Source organism: Balaenoptera borealis (assembly GCF_965194805.1).
Source record: "Balaenoptera borealis genome assembly, chromosome: 6".
Classification (NCBI taxonomy): domain Eukaryota; kingdom Metazoa; phylum Chordata; class Mammalia; order Artiodactyla; family Balaenopteridae; genus Balaenoptera; species Balaenoptera borealis.
Genome location: NC_138863.1, coordinates 2,954,495 through 2,976,155, shown reverse-complemented (window position 1 = coordinate 2,976,155; position 21,661 = coordinate 2,954,495). Strand labels below are relative to the sequence as shown.

General features: G+C 45.6%; 1 protein-coding gene across 8 annotated transcripts in view; it reads left to right on the top strand.

The window, feature by feature from the left end:
- Positions 1–21,661, top strand: part of UBE2F (ubiquitin conjugating enzyme E2 F (putative)) — a 52,509-nt gene that overhangs the window by 5,633 nt on the left and 25,215 nt on the right. For 3 of the 8 annotated variants that reach the window (XM_082396079.1, XM_082396081.1, XM_082396080.1), the window contains exons 2-4: positions 793–926; positions 10,592–10,621; positions 14,262–14,327. In XM_082396079.1, the coding sequence (XP_082252205.1) occupies positions 809–926; positions 10,592–10,621; positions 14,262–14,327 (214 nt within the window). In that variant the 5' untranslated portion in view covers positions 793–808. Of the gene's footprint in view, positions 1–792; positions 927–9,978; positions 10,001–10,591; positions 10,622–14,261; positions 14,328–21,661 lie in introns of those variants that run through there. The other 5 variants (XM_082396085.1, XM_082396083.1, XM_082396082.1 and 2 more) reach the window with 5 other exon arrangements.

Sequence of the window (21,661 nt, the reverse complement as noted above, 5' to 3'; positions counted from 1 at the left end):
CTGTCAGATGAATGGCGGTTTATATTAGAAACAGAAGGCAGATTCTAGAGGACAGTTCTGTTTGTAAACGTTGCTGACATCTTTAGTCCTTTCTCCGAAGCAGTCAGGTGCATCACCTATTTTTGGTCTTTATATCCTTCCCAGTGAGCTGTCAGTGAGGGAACCGGAAACATAGGTGGGTTGGAAGTAGCCAAGTGAAAAGAATCTAGTTTGGGGCATTAATTATAACTTAATTATGTTGCTGTTGCCTAACAATGTAAATACAATACAACATAAATGTGAAGATGCTTATTAAGGTTCTAGCCACACCTTTATTAAAGGAAGGAGGAAAGAAAGCATTGCGGTGCTCCCTCCTCACCAGAGGTGGATGGACACTCTCTTAAGTCTGTGATGGGCCAGGCTCTGGGTCCACACCCTCAGGTGCATGGTCCACACAGCAGGGATGGGCAGACTTACCAGTGGGCAGTGGTGGGCCTATGTGAGCCCGTCAGCGGAGGTTGCCCTAGACCATGAGCGCCCAGGAGCATTGCCACTGCTACATCCCGGGGCCTGGCGCCCAGTGAGTGTTAAATGCTTGGCTCTCCCTTGTTAAATTTTCATTCATACTTTAAAACATTAGATTTAGAGAGGCATAGAGATTATCCAAATTCGTTATGAAGGAATGCAGTGTTATTAACGTATCTTACATGCTAAACTTTTCTATAACTAAATTATGGGGAAAATATTAAAAACCACCTTACATCATTGTCTTCAGTGTCCAGTCACTGTCTTCACCTGCTGTTGGCCTTTCAGGATAAAGGTAGCAGGGATGCTGACGCTGGCAAGCAAACTGAAGCGGGATGACGGTCTCAGAGGGTCCCGGGCGCCAGCCGCAGCCTCCGACTCCACTCGGCGGGTTTCTGTGAGAGACAGGCTGCTTGTCAAAGGTAATGACCCTCCATGTGAGCTGTTTTTCTATCCCATAACAAAATGAAGTCTGGCTGGAGGCTCTTCCGGGATACGGAGCAGCCTGTTGCTGAATAGAAGTACCTGTTTGAAAATATTTTGAAATATAATTGCTGTCACATACAACCGAAGAACTTTGTACTGTGCACACACTATGGGAATGCTGATGGCAAGAAGACGGTATTAAAACTGGTGTGTCTTATACACTTGGGATATTCTGTGTAGGGGCTGCCAGAACGCTAGGAGAAGGAGTAAGGTACTAGGAACCAGCAGACTGCCGACTCTGGTCTCAGTGCTGTCATTATCCGGCTGGTGTGTGTGTGTGAGGGGGGTGGGGAGTTGGGGAGGTTCTTCCGTTCTGGACTCCTCAGCACCAGAGTGTCTGACCTGTAAAGGGAGAGAGTGGAGTTCGGTAATGTCTTAGGATCCTTCTCTCTTTTATTTATTCACAGCCTGAGGACAGCCTTGTGCAAAATTGGTTCTTGTCCCAGAACTAATAACAGGGTGTCCTAGAGCGGTAGTCTTTGGAGAAGGGTTACGTGATGTGTGTGTGTGACTGCGAGTGTTTGTGTGGAACTTTTGCATGTATTCAATGAACAGATTTATAGCTATTGAGTGCAAAGGCAGTTTCCTAGGGTCATGAGGACTACGAAAGATCAAACAGTTTCTGCCTTGAAGGAGCCCTCTTTACTTTATGACACGTGTTTACATTTTTTAAGTATAAGGAGCTAGGGAGCACAGAGGGTTAAGTGATTTTGTTAGAACTGTCTGTTTTCACGTTGTGTTAGGTGGACACGGTGGGGGTGGCTGGCATCTGCATGTCCAGGAACAGATCTGATGGTGGGAGACCTAGCGTTTATGAACGCCCCGTGTTGGGCCTTCTCAGGAGCAAAGCACGGCTGAGTTTGGGAAGGGGTGGGACCAGGAGGCGCCAGGTTCAGGGAGACGTCAGTGGTGTACTCTTCCCTGTTCTCCCTCTGCCCCTGGATCGTGGCTGAGCTCTGGCTTTCCCAGCCTGATGGGTGATAGGTTAAAGCTGGAGTCAGAATCGTTTTTGACATTTTGGCAAAATACCTTCTGTGTCAGGGAGAGCGTTAGACTGTATTTAGTTTGTTACAACACAGGAAGGTTTACTCTGTGACGTCTGGGGCTGTGGCCTGGGCTGCAGCCCCTCACTTGGGTGGCCTAATAGGACTTGAGTCTCTTTCCTGGATGCTGGCTCAAGGGTTCCATCTGCAGAGGAAGCCAGGAGCCAGGCAAGCCAGGGAAGGGGTTTGATGCGTGAGTCAGACCCTTCGAGGGGAGGGTGTTCTAATGCCAGGGAGTTGCGGTGAGGAAGGGCAGGTGGGAAGCCGGCAAATAGACGGTGCCATCTTCTTTCCCGTCTCCTCGTCACGGTTGACAGCAGCACTTGTCTGCTGAGCACTTGGGGCCAGGCCCTTTGTTGGGTACTTTATAGGGACAATTCTTGTTTGACTTTTGCTAAGCCTGCCAGGTGGGTGGTTCATTTTACAGCTCAAGAACTGAGACTCAGAGGTTCAAAAACTTGCCCAGGTCGCAGCTTTATTGCAGCAAGACAGCCAGACCCCCATTTTGGGGTAGGGCAGGCACTTGGGGAACAAACCCAGCAAGCAGAAACCGAGGGAGCAGAACAGAAGTGTGAGTCCACAGAAAGGAGAATTCAGGGAGGCACAGGGGCTCCACCACACCTCCTCCTGCTCAAGGATTCCCTGAGAGCTCTCAAGTGACTCGAGGCCCTGACGCGGCCCCGGGGAGCCCACTGAGGCCCATAAAGCTGGACTTTGCCCCAGCTCCTAGGACAGGAGATGTCTTTGGCTGGGTTTACAGGACCCAGCTGAGGTCCTTTGATTTTGTGAGGCTTATCAAGGAGAGGTGCAAAACCTCCTCGAGAGGCCACCTGTTTGCATTCTCTCAGAGACACTGGGGATTATTAGGTTTCCGGGCCCAGAGCACTCGCAGTTGACGGGGGTTTGTGCAGCAAGGCTCAGTGTAACACGCCCCTCACGTGGCCTGCTCTCTCCATCTGCCTCGGGGGTGGCCGGGCCAGTGTGGGCCGGGCTGACGGAGTGGTGAGTAGTTTGGGCTCACGGTGGAGGGTAGGTGGAGAGGAAGGGTGGGCCTGACCTGAGAGGGGAAGCTGTAACAAGAGTGTAATAGTGTAATAAGGAACGCTCTGATGGCTGGTGATTGGTCCGCACCTAGAGCGCTCCTTCAGCATGTGGCAGCAGCCTTCATTCTGGGGATTTCTGGTGGTCAGGTGGAGCCAGGCGGAGTCCGTGGCTGTCGTGGGCCTGGGAGGCACTCGTGAGAGTCCCTTCTAGCTGAAACTCCCCTTGGGGACTTTGAGAAAAGTCAGTTGTCCGAGTTCAGCGAGATTGCTACAGCCAGGACTGTCATCTGGGGCTGTGGCTTTGGCTTTGGCTCATGCGAGAATGTTACTCACGAGGATCAGTCAGTACTAGAACAGTGTATTAACGTGTCTTGGGGACTCAGTGCCACGGGCTGGGTTCCCGGGAGTGGGGAATTTGGCGTGCGGTGTAGTTATTAAAGGGTATCCTTGGGACGGATACCTGTGGAGGGTGGTGAAGGAAGCAGGAGCAGGCAGAGGGAGAGGGGGAGCTCTGACGAAGGCCCCATGACAGCCCCTGCTGCAGAGCAAGCGTGGCCCTTCAGAGCTGCCCCCAGTCGGGTGAGGAGGTCGGGCCTGCCTGCTCTGCTCGACCAGAGTCGCCAGGGGGGTCCGGCCTGGGGTGGGGCTCTGGGCAGCCCGCACCGTCCCTGGGAGGGTTGAGGGCGGAAGGCCATCTGCTGCGAGCCCTCGCTGAGAGGGCATCTGGGCCGTGCGTCCATCGCCCAGAGGAAAGACCACAGACACTTAGAGGCAAAAATATGTTTTTAGCTGGTCCACTGCCACGCTTGATTGACCATACGTGGTGGAGATCTGGCTTGGTGCGGATGGCTGTAAGGTTAACGTGGGAGATCGGAGGTTGACAGGGACACTTGTCCCTAGTGGTGAGGGCCAGTGGGAGCTGCAAAGCTGAAGCTCCTGTTCTTTTTCTTGGGAGAGTGGGCCCAGTTCTGCAGGTGATAGGTGGAGTCAGCTGTCCCTGGAATACTGTGGCCTGCCTCGGAGCAGCTGGCCAGTGTGAGGCTCTACCACACTGGCACCTTGGCCATACCAGCTTTTCATTTGCACCCCTGGGGTCATTCTCAAGGACATCCTCCAGGCTGGAACTGGAGAGATGCTTGCAGCAGCAGTCCCTGGAGGGTGTAGAACAATCAGGTGTTTCTGGGCGAGGACGGAGGGCTGCTGTCTGCCCTGAATCCCGGGAGTTGGGGACACTGGGGAGAGAGAGTTTCAGGTCTGCGCATTTCCTTTTGGCCCCAGCTCAGGTCTGGGCCTCTCTGGGAGCCATCACCAGTGCTTGCAGCCACAGGGCAGGTGGCACTGCTTTTCTGGTGGACCTTGTGGTTCCGCCGAGTCCATCAATTTCTGAGTCTGATGATGCGCCCCACCTTCCAAGAAAGCCTCTGGGCAGAATGACCTGCTTTCTTGTCTTGTCTGAAGCTTGGCACTTTTCATATAATGGGAGCATGATTGTGTGTCTCCCTGTCCTTTGACTTGTTCACGTGACACAGATATTAGTGCCTGGTGTGTGCCAGCCTCCTGTTAGTGGCCCCTGAAGACCTCAAGGGGCTCCAGGCAGGCTGGCAGGAAGCTTTTGCTAAATGTGGAGATTTGGAATTGAGCTGACTGAGTTCAGGGCCAGGTCTGGAGTAGGGAATGAATCTCCAGCCATTGTCCCATCAGCCCCTGTGCTCCATGTGGCTCCTGGTGTTCTCTTGTTTCTGCGGCTGTGGCGGCTCGCCACACTCTGAGCCTACTCTGCAGAGCAGAGAGGCCTGGCTGCCCACCTGCGTGGGCTTCCCAGCATCCAAGGTGCAGGTGTCTCCACGAGTGCCACATGGGGCCTCCTTTGGGTGAGCGCTTCTGTGTCCACATGAGCGGTCTGGTCATGTGGTATAGGAACGGCTCCGGTTCAGGGCGCTTCCTGGAAGAGTGGGCGAAAGAGAACCATTTATTGTTCTCCAGAGCTGCTCTCTCCATGCCAGGCCCTGCCCAGGACTCTGGAGGTGGGCTCAGGGTTGGCTTGTCATGTTGGCAGGGTATTCAGAGCATTTAGCAGCGTTTGAAGCTGTGGCTGTGTGTTACAATATGTGTTTTAAAAACGAGGGCAGTGGCCCAAAGAGGAGGAGTCCTGCTAACGTGGAGTAAGGCAGCTGGCCCAAGGCTAACCTTTAAATGCTTTGCTGCAGGGTTAAACACCAGTGAAACTGCCCAGGGAATTTGGGGGCCCTGAGGTGTGCCGGATAGCCCAGGAATGGGGGTTGGCAGGGAGGATCTGTAGAAGACAGATGAGGGCTCAAGTCAGCTTTGTCTGCTCATGTTGAAAGTGGGTGATACGAGGCCTTGGGGCTCCATTCCCAGAGACTGCTACGGGGGCTGTGCTGGTTTTCGGGGTTACATCTTAGCTCCCCCAGAGTGTGGATGGAGGGGGCTGTGAGTACTCTGGGCCTGCACTCTGCAGTGTGCTGCTAGAAGGCCCTTGGACTGAGTGGAAGGGCTGATGTGGGGCTTGGTGGGGTTCTTGGGCAGTAGCCATGCCATCTCTGGGGATAGGATGATGCCGTGGGGACACGTGTCTCCCCCATAAGGGCACTGTGCATGGATGCTGGCGGTGCAGAAGAGGTGCTCAAGGCATAAAGACAGACAGGAGGCTAAGAGATAAAGTTCTAGTTCAAGAAATTGAAGAGGTAGTGGTTCAGGTGGAAAGAGGTAATCAAGTCTCAGGGGACATAGCTGCCAGCTCTACCTGGGTCAAAGGGCACAGCTGCCCTGCCTGGTGTTACCTGATGGGGCTCGGAGCTGGCTCTTGCTAAGAACCATCTGCGTCTATGATTGGCCTTTGTCTTAGTCAACTCAGGCTACCATAATAAAATACCACAGACTGGGGGGCTTAGCCAATACACATTTATTTCTCATGGTTCTGGAGGCTGGGAAGTCCAAGATCAAGGCATTGGCAGATTCAGTTCCTGGTGAGGGCCCTCTTCCTGGCTTGTAAGCACCTGGTGTCTTTTCCCATAAGGGCATGAATCTCGTCACGAGGGCCCCACCCTCCTGACCTCATTTGACCCTAATTACCTCCCAAAGGCCCCACCTCATACCATCACATGGTGGGTGGGGGTTTAGGGCTTCAGCATTGGAACTTGGGCGGGAGACACTGTTCAGTCCACAGCACCTTTGGAATGCCTCAGTCCCCAACTGTCTGAGGAGAAAGGCTCCTCATGTCTCAGGATTTTCACACTGAGAGTACTGCCACCCTGCTGGCAAGTGTGCTTGTTTGTCGAGCGTTTCCTGAGCACTCCAGGTGTGCCAAGCTCAGGCCCAGGCACTGGGGTCCCAGGGCTGGGTCAGAATCTACAGCCCCCGCCATGAAAAAGGCACAGGTTCAAGTGGCAGGCGGTTCAGAAACAACTAGAGCACTGTGTTGTGGGCAACCTACGGCAGAAGCGGGTGAGTACGTGCTGTGTGGGGGCCATTGTGGTGACGGGGTGAGCGCGTGCCGCGTGGGGGCCATTGTGGGGACGGGGTGAGCGCGTGCCGCGTGGGGGCCGTTGTGGGGACGGGGTGAGCGCGTGCCGCGTGGGGGCCGTTGTGGGGACGGGGTGAGCGCGTGCCGCGTGGGGGCCGTTGTGGGGACGGGGTGAGCGCGTGCCGCGTGGGGGCCGTTGTGGGGACGGGGTGAGCGCGTGCCGCGTGGGGGCCGTTGTGGGGACGGGGTGAGCGCGTGCCGCGTGGGGGCCGTTGTGGGGACGGGGTGAGCGCGTGCCGCGTGGGGGCCGTTGTGGTGACGGGGTGAGTGAGTAATCTGATATTTCTGGGCAGTCATGCGTCAAGTGGGCTCTGTGGTTTGATCTGTAGTTAGAAAGGAAAAGCGTCTAATTTCTCAGAAGGAAGTTGTGCAGCCACTTAATTGTGCAAGGTGCCAGGTGCCTCCCCAGAGGCTGGGCCGGTGAGCCGGAGAGGTGCTAGCATCTTTGGAACAGGCGAGACTTTAGCAGTTTAAAAATATCTGAACTTCTTGTTACCTTCCAGGTGGGGGTAGTGTCCTTTGGGCAGTGAGGTTATACAGGGAAGGACTGCTGCTTTGCCAAGAGGCCTCTTGAGCATGGGAAGCAAATCACTGGTTTCTTTGGTCATAGTCTACTTGTAGGTGGATTCTGAGGTTATTACTATCGATGTTAATGAATTATTATTTCCCATCATTTGAATTACTGTTTCCATCAAACTACTTGTCATTTGTGACAGCTCCTTGAGAGGAACGCTGCATTGTAGTTCGTTTGTCTTCTCTACTGGGCTGGACTAAAATGCCAGGCATCTTTAATGAAATCCTTCTGCCTCCAAGGTCATATTCCTTGCCCACACTGGTTCTTGGACCAGAAGTCTGCAGAGGCCCTGACTGTGGTGGGGATCATCACTGGACTAGGTCTGAGGGCTCTCCTCTTTGGAGTTTAATTCTAGACCACAATGTGAAATTATTAAATCCGTCTGTGTAAATTAGCTGTGTGTAAATAGTTTAGCTTGGCAAAGTAGCCTACAGCAGTTCCTGTACCTGGAGGAATAGAACATTCAGAGGCCTAGGCCCCAGCTAGGACTTTTGGTGTAATTGGTCTGGATAGGGTGGGGTGGCAGGGTTTGCTCAGCAGGTGCTAGGTTGTGGGGATGGATACGCAGCTCCAAAGTTTACTAAAAATCATTGAATTATACACTTAAAGTTGGTCTACTTTATACTATGTAAATTGTACCTCACCAAAGCTGTTAAAAAAAACCAAAAAAAAACCAAAAAAATTCCCCAGATGATTGTGTGCAGCCAGGGCGGAGAATCCCTGTCCTACAGTGAGGCGTCCTCTGGCCTCGAGCCTCTCATCCCCACACTAGGTCCCTGTAATGCGGGATCCGGTTCTGTTGCTCGGTCATCACGACGCCCTGGTCAGTGCATCCCTGCCCTCCTGTGTCCGGGCCTCACCTCTTGCCTGTTCCTTGGCAGTAGACTGTCTTCTCAAATTTTTCACTTCTGTCATGTGGCCCCGTTTCAAATCCTCTGGGCATGTTTTCTATTTCACTGGGTTTTTGTAAAACTGAATGACCAGAGTTCTCACGACAGGAGTCAGGATAGGCACGCCAGAGAAAACCGGGTTCCAGTGGCCAGCGTCAGTCTCTCAAAAGAAGGGGCCTCAAGAAGAGTTTCTTGTGAATTCTTATCAACAAAAAGTTAAGTAATAGTATAATAAATACGTAAATAGTTTTCTCCTTAAAAAACCATCTAGATTTAATTATATGGATAACATTTATTTAAAAGTGATTAATATGCATGACTCATTTGATAAAAGGTGTGCTTTTTTGATAAAATGAGTGCCCTGTGTGGGCTGTTGGAGCAGAGCCTGGCTCGGACCCCTTCCTGGTCAGAGGGCCAGGGTGGGTGGCCTCAGAGTGTTTCTTTACCCCGTGCCCTGCTAGAGTGAAAGGCGAAACTAAAGGTCACCACGGTCGTTATGATGCTAGTGAACCTTTCATAGGGCCTTCATCATTTGTTTTAAGTGCATATATTCTAGTATATACCATAGCACAAGACTGCCAAGACTGCAGTCCTTATCTCCTCCCTCCTCTGCCTCACCTCACTTTTCTGGATGCCCATCCCAAATGCCTGGAACCCAGAGCTAATACATTTAGTGTGCCACCCGTCTCTACCCAGATTCTCAACTAGCTGATGTCAGAGGCCTGTGCCTTTCCTAAACCCTTAGCCTCAAAATAGCCATCTGCCGGTCTCCCCACTAACGCACTCAGCTTTGCAAACATTGTGGCCTCTCCCTTCCCACCCATTCCCCCCTCCCCACCCCTGCTCTGCACTTGAAGGAGTCATTTGCTTCTTAGTGTTTTGTAGACTGGTTTCTTCTTTCCACCTACCTTCCTGTTGTTTTGAATGATCCACATCCCATGGCCTTGCCTCAGGCCTCATTCCCCCTCGGACCAGTCTGTCCTCTCTACTGAATGATTCCTGCTTTTCCTCCTGTCTCTCATCGGTGACTCTCCCTGCTCCTGTCCTCTGCTTTCTGCCAAAGTTCTTTCTTCTCACCAGTCTCTCCCCTTTGTTGGTCTCATGACGTCAGGTGGCATCACTCTGCAGGGGCTCCCCAGCCCCGGCCCTGGTCGTGCACCCAGACTTCAACTCCCCCACCCGCCCTGCTCAGCTTCCCCAGCCCTCAAGCCTTGGTGCCATCTCTGATGGACAGACAGACAGACAGACAGACACACACACACACACACACACACACACACACACACACACACACACACACACACACACACACACACACACACACACACAGCAGAGCCTTCCGTCCTCTTTGCTGTCAGGCACGCTGGCTCTCCCCAGCTCTGCTGAGTCCTCGCTGCCTCTCAGAGCACCCACCTCATGGGTCACCTGGCCTCCGCTTTGCCCTTTCTGAAGGTGTCCTCTTGAGGCAAAGCTTAGGAACTTTTGTTCAGAAATCCCCCTTGGCTCCCTATTGCTGCAGAATAAAGTGGAGAATTCTGGGCCCTCCACTGTCCTGGCCCTGGTTTTCCACCTTGTTTCCCATTGCGCTGGCCGCACTGCATACCGTCTGGTTTCTGTGCTTGTCTGCGTTCTTTGCTTTTGCACATTGCTGACTTATCTCCTTGAAATACCCTTTTCCCCACCTCTGTGGGACTGAATTCTACTGGTTCTTTAAAGCCCAGCTTGATAAACCTCCTCCTTCCTTTAGTCTCTGCAGCTGGAGAGTCTCCAGAGCACGTTATGTTATGTCAGAGGCAGTGACGACTTGCCTGCCCGGTTTCTTCTGGGTGCTCCCCAGACCGCGGCTCGTTCACAGCAGGATTGGTGGGAGCTTGGCAGCTTTGTCCTGGCAGAGGGGTGCTGGGCTTGAATGCTGAGTGCGTGACTGATAGAAGGGGTCCCAGAGGAGAGCATTAGGGCTCAGGAATGTAGCTGTAAGGAGGAGGCTCCCCTGGGTATCAGCTTGCCCACGGACGGAAGGGCAACACGCGGGCCCAGCAGGAGGGAGAGCGTTCTCTCTCACTGGAGAAGTTCTAGCGCAAACTGGGCAAGCCCTCACGGGAAGACAAATCCGGAGAAACTGGGAGAGGCAGAGATATAAATATAAATCAGATTTTGAGGGCAGTAGTTCCACTACTTGGGGGAACAAGATTTTCAAAAACGCTTTAGTGACTGTTTACCTATAGATAATTTCTGTGTTAATTTTGAGTAATTTTCATTCATGCTGAAGTAAAATTTCAAGGACCCTTGACTGCACTTGTTGGCATCCTGCAAGTCACTTTGTGTATTTGAAAGCAACTTCATGGCTTAAAGTCTAAACTTTAGACCAAGTGTAGATTTCTGTTAATTCAGGGGTTTTTTTGTTTGTTTTTTTCCTTCATTGTTCTGGAGGGAATTGCCAGTTTAGAGCTGGTGATTTTATGTGGAGCAATTGACTAATATTAACAATAATCTCTTTGTTTCTACAGAGGTTGCAGAACTTGAAGCTAATTTACCTTGTAAGTATAGCATCCCCAAACATTAAATGCTGTAAAATAATTGCATGGAGAAGCTTGTTTTAGGTTTTGATAACTTTGCGTAGCAAAAAGCCCGTTTTATATACATGTTAGGAATAAACAGGATTTTTTTTCGAGGCTCTGATAAGAAGGAGAATGTAGCACGGCAGTACTTCCTCTCCTTACTGTTGCAGGGGTGCGTTTGGTTAGGGTTTGTTCCTCTTACACAGCATTCTGTCCCACGTCCTCTTTTAGTGAAAAGGCGTATAAATCAATGATGGACAGTCCTATTTTTATTAGTGACAGTACCATGTTTTTGGCCCGAAAAGTGCTTATTTGTAATTTATCATTGTGCCCAAGGTAGGACAGCTGTGCTGCCTTGATGTCTCCAGGTCGCCTCACCTTGCTAGGTCCTTCTCGCCCCAGCACACAGGGACTGACTGCGGGCCTCACTCGTGAGCAGGCTCGCTTACCAGCCAGTTAACTCCTGTGATACGTGTCAGTGTTTCTTTTTTCCCCTATCATTGATGCCTTCCCAAGCCATTATATTTTTTAAGACCATCAGAGTCTGAAAGCTTCGACCATTTTAGTATTTTTTGAAATTAGAACTTTTTATCATTATACTTGGTTAAGGCTGAATATATTTATCAATATGAGTGAACTATGTTATACGTGGGTCTCCTAGTCTGGGCGAATGCTCGAGAGAGTTTGATACGGAGGCCATCTGACACAGGGTGAGAGAGGGCCCATCCCAACCTCCACCTAAAGTTGGAAAGATAATTGTGGGGTGCAACCCTTAAGTGGTTGTGTAATCAGTGTGGAACGGTAAGTTCATATTGTTCCTTGAAAAATTATTTTTAATACATAGTATTTATATATGAGGATAGTGGGTTGTGCTGTAAAATATATTTTAGTGTAAGTCAAAAATGTCTTAAAAGTCACTGGATTGCTTGACTTCAAAGTTTTCTTCTAGTCAGAACCAGAAGGAAATATCTTGGATTTCTATTAAAAGGTTATCTTTCCACCTACTGAAGTATTTACAAATGATTTGCTTTAAAACCTTCCAGGAAAACAAACAAATAACTGTGTGTGGGTAGCACAGACAAAGCAAGATTGGTAAAGTACTGAAGCTGGGTGATGGGGTCATTATACTGTTCTCCCTCTTTTTTTCTATTCTTTTCAGATTATAAAGTAATCTAATAAAATCCAATTAAAAAGGAAAATGAAGTCATCCTTCTATTTTCCACCCCCATCATATCTTCCCACTGGCCCTCCATCTTGAATATATATACACACGCAGACATTTAATCAAAGACCATAAAAAACTTCCAACTTACACCCAGTTTATTTTGTCCTTGTATGTGAATCTTACAGAGATTGTTGGTTTGTAACCAATATAGTTTAGCTTTATCTAAATGTTTGGTTTAAAAACAATAAAACTATAATTGGCTTTCAAAAGAGGACTTTAACTAAAAACCTTAGGTTTGAAAAAGGCATGCCCCATCTTCCTTGCCCTTATAGCTAAGATGTCAGATTTTAAAAACTACGTGCTATATGCTTCCTTTCTCTTCTTCTCCCTGCCTATTCTCTCAAAGTGGGGGGACATATAAATCAGTTTATACAAGTAAGCCAGGCTTTCCAAAAGTATGCAACTCACTAAAGGGGAAACAAGAAACCACCAAAGAATAGATCTTTACTATCTGATTAATAATCTTTCTAAAATATTAAGGCAAACAAAATAACTTGCCATATAGCAGTGCTGCTTAGTAATGATTCAGAACTAGTTTGGAGCTCTGTTCATGCAAGTTTGTAGAGGTTTCTCTGTTTGCAAAAAGTAGAAGACATCTCTTTCAGATGGACAGAGATACTGTGAGAGCCTTAGCCTGTGCTTGCAGAGAGGAAAAGCTTAGTTCTGAAGTTTTAATAAAGCTGCTGCATTGAACTGGAACAAGAAGCTGACTTTTAACCTTTTGTCGTCATTGTTAGAACTTAAGACTTCTTTTTAGCTTTGAGATGTTTGGTTTTTTTTAGAAGTTTTATTGTTATTTTTAATCCATCTCGATAATTTCTTTATTCTTGGTGGGCCAGTCTATATTAGAGGGATTGATTTCTACATCTGTACTTTTATTAAAACAAACAAAGGAGAATACTAGACATTAAAAACAAATGAATGCTGCCAACTTTAACTAACCAACGAAACATTTCCTAACCCCTTGTCATATGTTTTTGTTACATATATTGCACTAGAAAAATGGTGTTTATCTTTCCAAGTTAAGATTAGGAAAAACGAATGCCATTTAAATTATTCCACAGTTCAAATGTGTGGTTTGGGTGAAAGCCTTGAACTCTTTGGCCCCTGGTTTCTTTATTTTGAAAACAAGGAAAATGACAGTGTAATCTCTGAGACCCTTTCCTGTTCTTCTAGATGGAGTTACCTTTCACTCTGCAACGATTTTTCTGAGGGATTAGTCAAAAAACGAAACCCCACTAACAGTTCTGCATTGTTTTTATGTGTCATCTCTGGCATGTTCATGAAGTAATGAAATGAGGCATGAACTAGTTTTTAACTTGGGAACTAAACTTCCTTCTGTTGATAACCTGTGTGGTCTTGGGCTGGTCACTGAACCTCTGTGGACCTCCATGTCATCTCTCACAATTGATGATGTTGGATTAGATGGTCTCTAAGGCTGTTTCCAAGGCTAAATTTGAATTGTCCTATTTTTGATGAAAATTCATACCATGTAAAACTAGGCAAATATTTTCAGCAGGACTTGTAAGAAATAGCAGACGACCCAAGGAATCTAGCATAATATTTTCCAGGTTTATAAAATACAGACAATTTCTACGTATATTCCCTCCACATTCCTTCAGTATTTATCCCTTGGGTATTTACCCCTCTTCTGCATCGCTTGTCTGAAGGAGGCAGATGTAGGATGTCTTGCGCTGTCTGCACCTCTGCAGTAGCTCTTCTCCAGTGGGAACTGCTCGGGTCTCCTGATGCAGACCGTTCTGGTGCAGTGCGCATGCGCTTAGGGTGTTGCCGTCATGCTCCGCCGCAGCAGAGCATCCGGTCACCAGCAAACCGAGGTGAATTATCGGTCGGGTTGTGAAGACATTAAAAAAAAAAGAAAACAGAAAAGCCGTGGTCTGGGTGTGAGCTACCTTAGCTGGCACAGTTGCTTTTAACTTCTCTTTGCTGTGGTGGGTACAGATGACTGTGGTGCTGGGTGAACAGACCCGAAGTTTGGCCTGGGCTCTTTTTCTGGTTTTTCTATGTTTAGTTAGCCTTTACGCACATGCATTAATCTCCTTGAGGTACGGTTTCTTCTTTTCAAAGTAAAGTAGCATCATTCTTGAAATTAATGGAAAGATCCCTATTTTTAGGGACCATTTAAAGGGTGAAAGATAGCATCCCAATTTGGAATTAACTAATAAAAAACTGTAAGGAGGAAAACGCATAACAAATATCACTGATTTGCAACTTTAGCACATTGGCATAATGATTATCAAACAAACAGGGGAAATATACCGGTTTAGTCTGTAGACTCCTCAGCACCGTTAAACTTTGCCATGTGTTTCAAAGTTAGCCTCAACGTAAGGACTGCTGCTGTCAGACCTTCGTGACGGCCTGTTTCTTTTGCAGGTACGTGCAAAGTGTATTTTCCTGATCCAAACAAGCTTCATTGCTTTCAGCTAACTGTCACCCCAGGTAATATTCTTACATGTGTAAGTATTAAAGTGATTTTCAAACAGCAAATTCCAAAGGCTTTCGAAATCTATAATATTTGGATTGATTTGTCCTCCAACTTTTTGAAAGTTATGACGGTAATGACCATTCCATATGAAGACGAGATACATGCTGTAGTCCAGTAAAGCATAGGGAAGTGCTCTGAGGCATGTGGCGTGTACCCAGTAACTGGGTGCAGACGTTAACGCCCCCGGCGAATGACGACAAAGGCTGCTGGTGTGGGGTGGAGAGTATGAGCTCTGAGGTCATAACTGGATTCAGATCCTGCTCTGCCATTTAGCAGCAGTGTGGCCATGGTTAAATTGCATCATAACCTCTCAGCTGCAGCCTACCCAGCTGCAAAGTGGGGATCAAATAGAACCTATGTCATGGGACCCGTTGCAAGGATTAAATAGATAATGGGTGTGAAGCACTTCAGCCCGGGCTGTTACAGGCACCAGGAAGCAGGCAGATTACCAGCTGTCCTTGTTAGCATTGATAAGTGTCCAAGCTCCAAGTGCTCCGAGCTGGTGGATGTTTGTCCTTGGTCGCCCTGTGCAGCTAGAGGGAGGGCTTGGGTTTTTCCTCGTTACAGTGCAGCTCCGGGAGTTGCACGTTCCAACAGTGCAGCCCTCTGGCGTTTACGTTGACGGTGGGTGCCATGGCCAGTGGAGCTGCTGTGGGCTGGGTGGTGAAGGAAGAAAGCAGGACAGAGGGAATTAACAAGAGGGGAAGCAGTGTTGTGGAGGAGGTGGAGGGTGTTATTTTATTTGGGGGAGGGAAAGGGAGTGAGAAACTGAGAATAATGAGTCACTAGCTAATTTAATTAAAAAGTGAAAGAATGCAGAATTTCAGTAGGTGATAATGAACCCACAAATAAGCCCTGGCATTGTCTCCCTGCAGGTAGGATGGTTTTTTTCCATGGAAGATGTTGTATTATAACAGGAGAAATCCCATTTTCAAAATGTGCTTGAAAACTAAATTCATTTAGTCTGTGTGGTGGTTCTACAAACGACTCTGGGGCGTATCCATAAATTCAGTCTGGTACCATTTCCATTTCTAAGATGAGTGAACACTAGGGTAGAGATACTAACATCAGAACACCATTGTCAGAAACGGGCGTTCCACACGCCTGACCTCGAGAGAGGACTGAAGCTCAGGACTTTGTGAAGTGATGGAGGTTGTAACCATTCTTTGGCCACCTTCATAGACACATTGCAAGTTCTGCCCTTTTTAGTGAGGGATACTGAGCACACTCTGTTTCCAGGTGACCAAAGGTCACCATTATGAACGTCAGTTACTATTACTGTTAAGCAGTGCAAGGTATTTTCAGAAATTGTGGTGATTAAGATCGGTTCTCTGTTTACTAAGTAGTCTCACACTTGTGTGTTTGTAGTAAAAATATTTTCTTCTCTCTGCCTTTTTAGGGCATTTGTGAGAGCTTTGTGATTCTCAGCTATTCAGAGACCTTGTTTGCTTTTGCCAGGCTTATTACTGTCTTACATGAATGAGTTTGTGTCGAGTCCAGCCAACCTCTGGATAAGTCTTTCTTTTTTTTTTTTTTTTTTTAACTGAATTTTTTTTACTAAATTACATGGATGTTGTTCTTATTGAGATTATGTCTATGACACCATCTTTTTTTTTGTTTTTTTGTTTTTTTTTTAAACATCTTTATTGGAGTATAATTGCTTTACAATGGTGTGTTAGTTTCTGCTTTATAACAAAGTGAATCAGTTATACATATACATATGTTCCCATATCTCTTCCCTCTTGCATCTCCCTCCCTCCCGCCCTCCCTATCCCACCCCTCTAGGTGGTCACAAAGCACCGAGCTGATCTCCCTGTGATCTCCCTGTGCTATGCGGCTGTTTCCCACTAGCTATCTATTTTACATTTGGTAGTGTATATATGTCCATGACACTCTCACCCTGTCACATCTCACCCCTCCCCCTCCCCATATCCTCAAGTCCATTCTCTAGTAGGTCTGTGTCTTTATTCCCGTCTTTCCACTAGGTTCTTCATGACCTTTTTTTTTTTTTTTTTTCCCTTAGATTCCGTATATATGTGTTAGCATACTGTATTTGTTTTTCTCTTTCTGACTTACTTCACTCGTATGACAGACTAACTCCATCCACCTCATTACAAATACCTCCATTTCATTTCTTTTTATGGCTGAGTAATATTCCATTGTATATATGTGCCACATCTTCTTTATCCATTCATCCGATGATGGACACTTAGGTTGCTTCCATGTCCTGGCTATTGTAAATAGAGCTGCAATGAACATTTTGGTACATGACTCTTTTTGAATTATGGTTTTCTCAGGGTATATGCCCAGTAGTGGGATTGCTGGGTCATATGGTAGTTCTATTTTTAGTTTTTTAAGGAACCTCCATACTGTTCTCCATAGTGGCTGTATCAATTTACATTCCCACCAACAGTGCAAGAGTGTTCCCTTTTCTCCACACCCTCTCCAGCATTTATTGTTTGTAGATTTTTTTGATGATGGCCATTCTGACCGGTGTGAGATGATACCTCATTGTAGTTTTGATTTGCATTTCTCTAATGATTAATGATGTTGAGCATTCTTTCATGTGTTTGTTGGCAATCTGTATATCTTCTTTGGAGAAATGTCTATTTCGGTCTTCTGCCCATTTTTGGATTGGTTTGTTTGTTTTTTGTTATTGAGCTGCATGAGCTGCTTGTAAATCTTGGAGATTAATCCTTTGTCAGTTGCTTCATTTGCAAATATTTTCTCCCATTCTGAGGGTTGTCTTTTGGTCTTGTTTATGGTTTCCTTTGCTGTGCAAAAGCTTTTAAGTTTCATTAGGTCCCATTTGTTTATTTGTGTTCTTATTTCCATTTCTCTAGGGGCTGGGTCAAAAAGGATCTTGCTGTGATGTATGTCATAGAGTGTTCTGCCTATGTTTTCCTCTAAGAGTTTGATAGTGTCTGGCTTTACACTTAGGTCTTTAATCCATTTTGAGTTTATTTTTGTGTATGGTGTCAGGGAGTGTTCTAATTTCATACTTTTACATGTACCTGTCCAATTTTCCCAGCACCACTTATTGAAAAGGCTGTCTTTTCTCCACTGTATATGCTTGCCTCCTTTATCAAAGATAAGGTGACCATATGTGCGTGGGTTTATCTCTGGGCTTTCTATCCTGTTCCATTGATCTATATTTCTGTTTTTGTGCCAGTACCAAACTGTCTTGATTACTGTAGCTTTGTAATATAGTCTGAAGTCAGGGAGCCTGATTCCTCCAGCTCCATTTTTCGTTCTCAAGATTGCTTTGGCTATTCGGGGTCTTTTGTGTCTCCATACAAATTGTGAAATTTTTTGTTGTAGTTCTGTGAAAAATGCCTGTGGTAGTTTGATAGGGATTGCATTGAATCTGTAGATTGCTTTGGGTAGTAGAGTCATTTTCACAATGTTGATTCTTCCAATCCAAGAACATGGTATATCTCTCCATCTATTTGTATCATCTTTAATTTCTTTCATCAGTGTCCTATAATTTTCTGCATACAGGTCTTTTGTCTCCTTAGGTAGGTTTATTCCTAGATATTTTATTCTTTTTGTTGCAATTGTAAATGGGAGTGTTTTCTTAATTTCACTTTCAGATTTTTCATCATTAGTATATAGGAATGCAAGAGATTTCTGTGCATTAATTTTGTATCCTGCTACTTTACCAAATTCATTGATTAGCTCTAGTAGTTTTCTGGTGGCAGTTTTAGGATTCTCTATGTATAGTAGTATCATGTCATCTGCAAACAGTGACAGCTTTACTTCTTCTTTTCCGATTTGGATTCCTTTTATTTCTTTTTCTTCTCTGATTGCTGTGGCTAACACTTCCAAAACTATGTTGAATAATAGTGGTGAGAGTGGGCAACCTTGTCTTGTTCCTGATCTTAGTGGAAATGGTTTCAGTTTTTCACCATTGAGGACAATGTTGGCTGTGGGTTTGTATGACACCATCTTTGATCTTATTATTCTTGAAACTGCAGCACGATAGTTTGTTACAGTTTTTGTGTTCACTATTGCATCAGGTAAAAAAGGAATTTGTGTTTTGATGCCTGTAACTGCTTAGTACTTGAGCATTTATATTTGTGGAGGTGCACACATGGAGCTTTGTGTGGCGTGCTCTTTAGGTGCTGTGTGTGTGCCCATATTTTGTGGTGTCAGTGACTCAGGAAGCTGCTGTGGCTCTTGTCCTTTGTTATTAAGTGAAGCATGGCAGAGATCTGCCAACCCTAAAAACTTGCCCAATATCCTGGTTTTTTAAAAAAACTTTTTGGAGTCATGCTCTTCTTAGTTATTAAAGAAAAACTATAGAGATAGGTCTAAGTAGTAAAGTTCTAACAGTATATAGAGCAGATGGTATTGAAACTGGCTCATTTGCAGCCAGTAATACTGGGGCTGAGTCTGAAAACTCAATAATATAGAAGATCTAGATATTTAGGTGGTCAGGGTGGAAGAATTGCATCTGCACTTGAAGCTCAAAGCTCTTCTTTATCTGGCTCCTGGCAAGATAGTTCCTGTTCGTACTTGGTAACATTTTTATAGTTCTGTTTGTTTTTGGAATGTCCCTCATGCTTGGGAATAAATGTACTCTTCAGAGAAAAGATGGAAATGTAATTTGGTGATAGAGGAAAAGAAAAGAAATGAACTTAGAAGAAAAAAATCTCCACATCAACTCACAAAACAAGAAACAATACTAGAAAGTAAAATGAAACAAAACAAAGCAAAAATCTAAAGACTGGCTGAAATACCACCAGAGTCTTCTGTGAAGTTAGAGGGATGGTTTGAAAACCTGGGCCAGGTCAGAGTTGCCCAGTTGACCTGTGAAGGTCCCCTCAGCCTGCCCACACTGTGACATGGTGGCTTGTAGGCAGAGGGGACCATGGACCTTTTTTTTTTAATTTTAGTTTTTACTTTTTAAATAAATTTTGCTGAGGTATAAAATTACAAACAATAAAATGTACTAACTTGAACTGTAGAGCTTACTTAGTTTTGCAAAATGGATACACATCCCTGTGTAACCACAATCCCAGTAAACATATTTCCAGCATTCCCAAAGTTCCCTTCTTCCTCTTTGCAGTCAATTCCTCGCTCCCTGCTACCCACCCAAAATTGCTTTCTGATTTCTCTTACCATAAATTAGTTTTGTCAGTTCTTGAATTTCATATAAGTGGAATCATATTGTGTATTCTTATTCTCTGGCTTCTTTCATGTAACATGTTTTTAAATTCATACGTATTGTTTTGGGTAGCAGTATTTGTTGTATGAATATGACGTAATTATTTATTTTCCTATTGATGGGCATTTGAATTCTTTCCAGCTTTTGGTGATGATGAGTAAGACTGCTCTTAGCATTCTCATACCATCCAAAGTTGTTTGGAGTATTTTCTTATTAGTCTACTGATGTCTGTGGGATCTGTACTGATGTCCCTGTTTTTATTCCTGATGTTGGTTTATTTGGATCTTCTCTTTTTTTCCTTGATCATGTTAGCTTGAGGTTTATCCAGTTGATCTTTTACAAAGAGCAAGCTTTTGTTTTTCTCAGTTGTTTATCCATTTTATTGGTTTCTGCTCTTTTCTTTATTATTTCCTTCTTTATACCTTGGGTTTAATTTGCTTTTCTTTTTCTACCTTCCTAAGGTGGAAACTTAGATTGATTTAAAAAAAATTTGTTAAGCAATGTTGATTGAGGTATAAGTTACATTATTTTAGTCAGCATAATGCTTTTGAGTTTCATCTATGTGGTATTTTGTATCTTTTTATTGATGGGCTGTATTCTGTTGTATGGGTGTATTCCAGTTTATTTATAACAGGTTATTGATGAACCTTTGTGTTATTTCCACTTTTGGGCCATTGTGAATAAAGCTGCTGTAAACCTTTGTGGGCAGGTCTTCGTTTGCCAATGTTTTTTATTTCTCCTGGCAGTGCAATTACTAGGTCATGTGATAAGAGTAAGTTTAACTGCATAAAACACTGCCATGCTGTTTTCCAAAATGAAAGTACTATTTTGCATTCCTGCTAGCAATGAATGAGAATTCCAGTTACCCTACATTCTTGCCAATAGCTAGTATTATCAGTCTTTTCAGTTTTAGCCATTCTGTTAGGTATGTGTCTCATTGTGACTTTAATTTGCATTTCCCTAGTGACTAAAGATGTTGCGCATCATTTCCCAAGCTTGTTTACTCTCTGTATATCTCCTTTGTTCAAGTGTCTATTCAAATATTTTACCCATTTAAAAATTGTATTGCTTGTCTCATTATTGAGTTGTAAGTTTTATATACCTGGTATAAGTTCTTTATTAGATATGTGGGAGGTTGTTTTTTTGTTGTTTTGTTTTTTACTTTTATTTATTTTTGTCTGCGTTGGGTCTTTGTTGCTGTGTGCGGGCTTTCTCTACTTGCGGTGAGCACAGGCTACTCTTCAGTGTGGTGCGCGGGCTTCTCATTGCGGTGGCTTCTCTTGTTGCGGAGCATAGGCTCTAGGCGTGCGGGCTCAGTAGTTGTGGCACACGGGCTTAGTTGCTCCGTGGCATGTGGGATCTTCCCAGACCAGGGATCGAACCTGTGTCCCCTGCATTGGCAGGCGGATTCTTAACCACTGTGCCACCAGGGAAGTCCCTGTGGGAGGTTTATTTAATGGTTAATAACATCCTTTTTATTATTGTTACATATATTAAAAATCCTGATTAGGGAATTCTATAGCTACGTTGTAAATCTTGTATATTTATGTGTATATTCACGTAAGTATGTTTTTAAATGTGTTGATTATTAGATTTGTCATGTTTTCTTAATTTTAACATTTAATTTATAAAAACTCCCTAACTGGGCTTCCCTGGTGGCGCAGTGGTTAAGAATCCGCCTGCCAATGCAGGGGACACGGGTTCGAGCCCTGGTCCGGGAAGATCCCACATGCCTCGGAGCAACTAAGCCCGTGCACCACAACTACTGAGCCTGCGCTCTAGAGCCCGTGAGCCACGACTACTGAGCCCACATGCCACAACTACTGAAGCCCGCGTGCCTAGAGCCTGTGCTCCGCAACAAGAGAAGCCACTGCAATGAGAAGCCCGCGCACCGCAACGAAGAGTAGCCCCCGCTCGCCGCAACTAGAGAAAGCCCGCGTGCAGCAATGAAGACCCAATGCAGCCAAAAATAAAGAAATAAAGAAATTGATTAATTAAAAAAAAAAAAAAAACTCCCTAACTGATGAGCATGATACTAAAAGTGCGCCTTACACTGAGTCATGAAATTTAAATTGTTTTATCTGTTATCCCCATTATGTTTGGTTCTTAGTTATTCTA